This window comes from Gadus morhua, chromosome 7, assembly GCF_902167405.1.
Source record: "Gadus morhua chromosome 7, gadMor3.0, whole genome shotgun sequence".
Lineage (NCBI taxonomy): Eukaryota > Metazoa > Chordata > Actinopteri > Gadiformes > Gadidae > Gadus > Gadus morhua.
The window spans coordinates 14,912,781-14,920,440 of record NC_044054.1 but is presented as its reverse complement, the minus strand read 5'-3'; the positions used below and the strand labels follow the sequence as shown (position 1 = coordinate 14,920,440).

General features: G+C 47.1%; 1 protein-coding gene across 1 annotated transcript in view; it reads left to right on the top strand.

The window, feature by feature from the left end:
• caln2 (calneuron 2) overlaps positions 1-7,660 on the top strand; it is a 29,777-nt gene that overhangs the window by 6,435 nt on the left and 15,682 nt on the right. Inside the window, exon 2 of the mRNA XM_030362141.1 lies at positions 1,089-1,213. Coding sequence (XP_030218001.1) covers positions 1,096-1,213 — 118 coding nt within the window. The 5' untranslated portion in view covers positions 1,089-1,095. The remainder of the gene's footprint in view (positions 1-1,088; positions 1,214-7,660) is intronic.

Genomic DNA, 7,660 nt, shown 5'->3' with positions numbered 1-7,660 from the left:
TGTTCTCCAGCTCAGCAGCGCCTTGTTCTTCTTCTTTCACCCCTCTCTGTTCTCTCTGTTCTGCATGCTGCTCCAGCACACTAGAGGTCACCTGAGGCCTCTTTTAGGCTGTGAAACATGATGAAGGCTGCGTTGCATCGCGTTAATTGGGACATAGTACAGGTGATTTCACTGATTAGCGCCACGCCTGTAGTGCCCGCCATCGACTCTGCGGCTCTGTTGATGCAGTGTATCTTCTCCTGCGCAGAGGATTGGGGGGCAGATTTTTAAATAAGTATGCTGGTTTGTAAATATGTTAAATCTGTGCACGTCTGAGAAAATATTTTTCAGTCCCACATTGAGGTTGTTTAAACGATGAAATAGATTCTATAAAGGTCCCCTACATACCCTTCCCTTATCATGCTACCGTTGAACACATGGACAGCCTTTCCAAGGCTTTTTTCCAAGCCTTTTTCAAGCCTATATGCCCTAGTCCTTTATAAGCTATGGGGGGTACCCAGAAATATGTTCCTTCACAATCCTTCACACCTTTTTTTTACTGAAGTGCATGAAAGTGAACCGGTGCTTTATGTGAGTGACTATGCTTCTATGTATGTGTGTGTGTGTGTGTGTATGTGTGTGTGTGTGTGTGTGTGTGTGTGTGTGTGTGTGTGTGTGTGTGTGTGTGTGTGTGTGTGTGTGTGTGACTGTGGTTGCATGTATAGCTATATTTAGGTTAGTGACTGCGTTGATGTGTGTGTGTGTGTGTGTGTGTGTGTGTGTGTGTGTGTGTGTGTGTGTGTGTGTGTGTGTGTGTGTGTGTGTATGTGTGTGTGTGTGTGTGTGTGTGTGTGTGTGTGTGTGTGTGTGTGTGTGTGTGTGTGTGTGTGCATGTATTTATATAAGTGACTATGTGCCTGCATTGATGTTTGTGTTTCTGTGTACATTTATAGCTATTCAAATGCGTGTGTGGGTGTGCAAATGTTTGCATGTGTGTGTGTGTGTGTGTGTGTGTGTGTGTGTTGGGGACTACTTATATACGTCTGTCTATGTGTGTGCATTTATGCATTGACATTCCTACTTGTGCCCATCCTTCCCTGTGTGTGCAGGCTGAAGATGCCGTTCCACCATGTGCGAGCAGGCCTACTCTACCCTGACAACTACCTCAGCAGCTCGCTCTCTGAGGGCAGCGAAGCCTTCCAGCTCACCAGCATCTCCCCAGAGGAGCTCGCAGGTAACGCTGTGTTGGGACAGAGCTGTCTAGCCATAGCACAGCCCAGCACGCTGAACACGTCTATCTACGGGGAAATAAGGGGTCTGACTAGAGTTTCTATATTTATCTTACTATGTTGAAGGTTTGCACTGCTATTAGCTTCCTTAAGCCGAGCCATTGAGACAATTCTTGAGTGTAGAGGAAGGAACATTTATAGTATATCAGGTTTCTTTATTAGGTTTAGTCCCGTTTTTTCCAGAGACATTACGTGGAATTAGTTAGAGAATATATGAATATATGCTCAACAGGACTTTGCTTTGAGAAATATGACCTAATGTATCACCTAGTAGTATCTATGATGTTCTATACACAGTTAGGATGAGTATTAAAGCCTTTCAACTTGCCCAACTATAGATTGTGAACATTGTGTTGGGAGCTGAATCTAGGACACAACTCCAAGGGATCCATGTCAGCTCGCACTAACACTCATGACTTCAAACATGTGCACTATTGAATTCTGCTTCAGTGAGCTATGGTTTCAAGTCCTTTTGTCCTCTAAATCTCTTAATCCGATGTCCCTGAAGGGGAATTGGCAGATCAATTCGCCACCAGCTCTCCGTGGTCAAATACAATGACTGCTCTGTATGCGTGCGTCTATGCGTGTGTGTGTGTGTGCGTGTATCTGTTGGTGTTTTTTTTCATATTACATCTCACCTTGGCTTCAACCAGAAGAAGTTGTACGTATGGAACTTGAGGAGTTATGTAGCATAAAGTCCTTGTGTCATCGAGGTTAAGGGGTATCCATCATGGATGAATTGAACTGGTTGTGGCTTTATAACCAAAGGCTATTCCTCGGTGCATAGATACAGATCGACCCATTTAGAAAAAGGTCTGGTTGGTAAAAAGACATTCAAGTCCAGGCCTGTAAACCTCTCCTTTAATAATAATAATAATAATGGATTGAATTTATAAAGCGCTTTTCTAGACACTCAAAGACGCTTTACAGTGAAGGGGGGACCTCACTAACCACCACCTGTTTGTAGCACCCTCTCGGGTGATGCACGGCAGCCAATCTGCGCCAGAACGCTCACCACACACCAGCTTGAGGTGGAGAGTGAGGGAATTAATGAGTCAGCCAATTATACAGGAGGATGATTAGGGGGCCAGATTGAATGAGCCTGGTTGGGCCAGGACACCGGGGAAACCCCTACTCTTTGCGATAAATGCCCTGGGATCATTTATGACCTCAGTAAGAAGTTAGAATCCTATTGCAATGCAGATATAGGCTAGTGTACCACCTGTTGAAGGTGGGAATTACTTTGCTTTTAACCTGTTTTCCATCAATTTATGTAAACTATCAAGAGGTCGGCTGAGACATTAGGTTAGGATTTGTGCAACACAGTGAGTGGTGTCATCTCAGACACACACTGATACACGCATTCATAATACAGTTGTAGCAATGTCCTTGCTAAACGCCACCAAGGGGACTTTTAGTGGGCTCCTCCAGACAAGGTCGCAGGGTGGCGGGGTTGAAAGCGGATTTAATGTAAGATTTGCAGACCAACCTCACACATGACGCTGGGCTCCATGTTGCCATGCAGGAGAGCTCCCTGAGTGTGTGCCCTGACGGCTAGTTTAACCCGTGCACACTGATCACTCATGGTGCAGCCTCGCCCAAAGCAGTCCAATCAGACTCGGCAAGGTGAGTCTGCTCAATCCAGCCATCATCCTCAGACATTTGGATGACTATCACTTTTTCTTGTTTAAGTCAAATTTGATGCAACGAAATGACCATGTACAGCAGCACACACACACACACACACACACACACACACACACACACACACACACACACACACACACACACACACACACACACACACACACACACACACACACACACACACACACACACACACACACAGACAGACACACCTTTCTAAGGAAATACCTCTCACTAATAGTAGAAGGGGAGGGAGAGAGGATGAGAGAGAAAGAGAGAAAGAGCGAGGTGATACCCTGGTCGAGTGAACAGCAGAAGGGGATATTCACAGGCTTAGAGGGGACTGAGAGGGCATCACAAGCTCTTGCTGAAGTGACAGATAGTAAAAGGTGGGTGGAGGATGACGATCTTAGGCAGGGTTATTTCCAAGACGGACACGAGTGGGCACAGAACACCCGACACTGTGTCCGGGCAGATAGACTAATGACAAGCACGCTAATGCAGAGACAGAGAGGGAGTGCGAGAGAGCAAGGAACAGTAGAACACTCATTCAGAAATCGGAGCACATTTTGACTGTATCATTGGCGAGGAAGATAACCTCAATACCTGTTCAGGAAAAATCCTTGTTCAGTGGCTACTTTGTGAAAATGCTGAAGTGGAAAGTGGGATCTAGCTGGTCTGAGGTTTGAAAACGATTTAGGACAATAATTTAATGACAGAAACAAAAACAACACAAAAACGAATTGATGTAATCATGCCTTCACATGTGACTATCTAAAGCTGGGGTAGGCGGTGGAAGGAACAAGCCAGAGGAAGCTCGATTTGGAAAATATCCAACCGAATAAATCCCTCCTCTCCCTTCTGGCCCCCATCTTATGCCAGTCCCCCAAAACATGCGACAAATATGAAAAAAGTTCTGAATAAATAAATGTCCTACTCCCGTGCTGCCTTGTTCCCCCCCAACAAACCTCTGCAGCAAGTTAGGAGGTCTCCCGCCTGTTTGGGGAGCATGCACCATCTTCACAGAGGCGTCAAACTGAGGCATCACTCATAGAGCTTATCATGGTTCTTTCAGTACCCGGGCACGGGCAGCAGACTGAGGAGTAGAGGTCTGGTGCATCAGTGGAGCAGAGCCATGATCAGTGCTATGATCCACACCAGCGTCCTGTCATGACACCTTTGAGAATAGGCTCCATTGGCAATTGGTGCTGGTGTGCATGTGTGAAAGTAGTGATCTATCCATCTGTATCATAATGAATCAATATAAATGGATGTCAACATAGGTTAATGCAGACCGGTGAAGAACTGCCACTCTAACTCCCTGGAGGAGTCCAGCGCAAAGCGGTCGGTTTGGTTATGTTCCACAGGAGAAAAACATGGGACGAGGGCGTCTCTATGACGTCCACAGATCCGCCCGCCCGGGCGTTTCTCGCCAGGTGTGCGTCCTCCTCTCCGTCTCCCCTCTGCACCTGATACTCCTCTGATTGACAGGCCATTAGTTGGAGATTGACAGGGAGCTTTGGGCGACGTCCCCTTGGAGCTCTGACTCCACTGCTGCCTGAGGAGACGCCTGCGCGTGTGTGTGTGCGTCTGCGCGTGTGGGCGTGTCTGTGTGGGTGTGTGTGGGTGTGTGGAAGTGTTGTGGGTGTGCGTGCGTCTGTATGCACGTGTCTGTCTGTGTTTGCGTGTCTGTGTGTGTGCGACTGTCTGTGTGTGTGCGCTTGTCTGTGTCTGCGTGTGCGAGTGTCTGTTCATGCGTGTGTGTGCGCGTGTGCGTGTCTGTGCGCGTGTCTGTGTGCTCGTGTCTGTGTCTGCGTGTGCGAGTGTCTGTTCATGCGTGTGTGTGCGCGTGTGCGTGTCTGTGCGCGTGTCTGTGTGCTCGTGTCTGTGTGTTTGCGGCGCGCGTGTCTGTCTGTGTGTGCGTGTGCCTGTTTTTACGCGTGTCTGTATGCGCGTGTTTGTGTACGCATGTCTGTGTGTGTGCATGTCTGTGTGTGCTCGTGCGTGTGTCTGTGCGTCTGCATGTCTGGGTGTGCGCGTGTCTGTGTGTGCGCTCGTCTGTGTCTGCGTGTCTGTTTGTGTGCGTGTCTGTGTGTGCGCGTGTCAGTGTGTGCACGTGTCTGTGTGCGTGTGCCTTTGTCTGTGTGTGCGCGTGTCTGTGTGCGTGTGCTTTTGTCTGTGTGTGCTTGTGCTCTCTCTTGAACGTAGAGACTGGGGGGCTGCGGGGGCGGGCTTCTCTGAGGAAGTTGAGTCAGGAACTGCTGCAGGAGGAGACGGTCTGTTGACGCCTGGCAACCCTCCGGCTCCTCCATGGGAGACGCAGGAAGACGGAGCATAGGGAAGGATGGGAGAGGACAGAGAAAGAGATCAGAGAGAGACCAGAGGAGGGAGAGACGAAGAGATGAGAGAGAGACCGGAGGAGAGAGAGACCAAGAGAGGAGGGAGAGAGAAAGAGATAAGAGAGAGACCAGAGGAGAGAGACAAAGAGATGAGGGAGAGAGAAAGAGATAAGAGAGAGACCAGAGGAGAGAGACAAAGAGATGAGAGACAGACAAGAGGAGAGAACAGACAAGGTGATGAGAGAGAGACCAGAGGAGAGAACAGACAAAGAGTTGAGAGAGAGACCAGAGGGAGAGACAAGGAGATGAGAGAGAGATTAGATGAGAGAGAGACAAAGAGATGAGAGAGAGACCAGAGGAGGGAGAGACAACAAGATGAGAGAGACCAGAGGAGAGAGAGACAAAGAGAGGAGGGAGAGACCAGAGGAGAGAGCGACAAAGATGAGAGAGAGAGCAGAAGAGGGAGAGACAAAGAGATGAGAGAGACCAGAGAAGGGAGAGGACAGACAAAGAGATGAGAGAGAGCAGAGGGGAGGATGGGTTGAGAACAGAGAGAAGAATCAAGCAGCTTATCTTTATTGTTCTGCGGGTGGAGAGCGTGGGACTGGGGGGGAGGGGAGAGGCTCCACTCCCTCCCGATGAGGGGAAGCCTCTTATCATCAAGTTCCTCTTAAACTCTCCAATCATTTCAACAGTAATTCACTCTATCTCTTACGATGGAGTTCTGCTTGACTGCTCAGGGATGCTAGGCAGTAGGACCATTGATAGTAATATTAGTATTATTGATAAAAATGCTATTTATTTTATAGCGACAAGAAGAATTTAAAGTGAGAAATTACGCTACTGGCCAGGAGTAGCGCTACTATAACCTGAAGACCTTTATATTTAGGCTACTGGCCAGGTCTATAACCTAAGACCTATATATAAGCCCTTTATATTTAGGCTACTGGGCAGGTTTATAACCTGAATGCCTTTATATTTAGGCTACTGGCAAGGTCTATAACCTAAGACCTATACATAAGACCTTTATATTTAGGCTACTGGGCAGGTTTATAACCGGAATGCCTTTATATTTAGGCTACTGGGCAGGTTTATAACGTGAAGACCTTCCATTGTTCCGTTAAGAGGAGGGGGGGACTTTTGGTTGTGTTTTGCTTTCAATGAATGTCCTTATTTTCTGACTGGAGCCCTTCGTCTCCACAGATAATGCTTGATTTTTAATAGATAAATATCAATATATATGAATTACCGGATGTCATTCAAGCCTATTTTATAGCAGCCTATATTTTTGGTAAAATTGAATGCAGATGCTTACGCATTTGATGTTCATTTGTTTCCAACATGAACTTTTCACCTTTGAGGGTCCCTATAAGCTCATTGCAGGCACACATGGTGTTTGAAACCATAACACGTACCGCTAAGTACCACTAGTATGCAGGAGGAGAGGCCGCTGCATCACAAATCAATGTCTTATCAAAGAAACCCGAACATTCTCACAGCAATTAAGTCTTACGCCCACCAGGCCAGCAAAAGGCCATATAATGACGTGGATAACTGGCCCTCCGGTAAGGCCTCAGGCTGACGTAGCTCACTGGCCCTCTGGGCTTGTGCTGACGTAGCTCACCTGCCCTCTGGTCAGGCCTCATTTTCCCCCACATTGTCCCCATTGGCTTCAACAGCAGGAGGGATTGACTGGAGATTCTTTCTGTAGGCCTAGAATCTGTTTGGATTACTGCTCTCGTTGATATGAGCTGCACTGGAAGCAGCAATGAAATATTGAGCCAGTCTTGAGACCGATGGGAATGTATAATAGTTTAATGCTGACAATCACTAGGCCCGCAGAGAAGACCATACCGGCCTTATGGCTCCGTGGCGTATGATCTCATGACTTGGTATTATTAGTAATTCACCAAGCTAAAGTGATGGTCACAGTAGTCCGTATAGGCCTGATATATATATGTTTGTTGTTACGGCACGGCTCTTGGCCACAGCAAATATGGAGACACACCGTGTAAAAGTTACCTTATTTATTAATCAACAGAAGTTAACCAAAATAATGATGTAACAAAAGTCAAACGAAGAGTAAATGGTGTCTGGAGAGGGAGAGAGCCATGGGCAGACTGGGGAGCCTTATATCTGCAGCTTATATGTGCAGCTCCACCCACCAGGAGACACCTGAGAGGAGAGAGGGACAGGGAGGAGCAAAGGGTCTTGCCCAAAGCTACACATTAACACACAAAACAGCCAGCGGGCCGTCACAATGTCCTACTCCATCAACAAACCTTAAACAGAAGTGGACTTTTATTTGGATTTGCTTGATCACTAAATATCACAGCAAGAAAAATGAAAAGGGTCAACTTTGTTTTTGTATCTATTATGTCTTCTTCATTATTATTGCTTTGTACT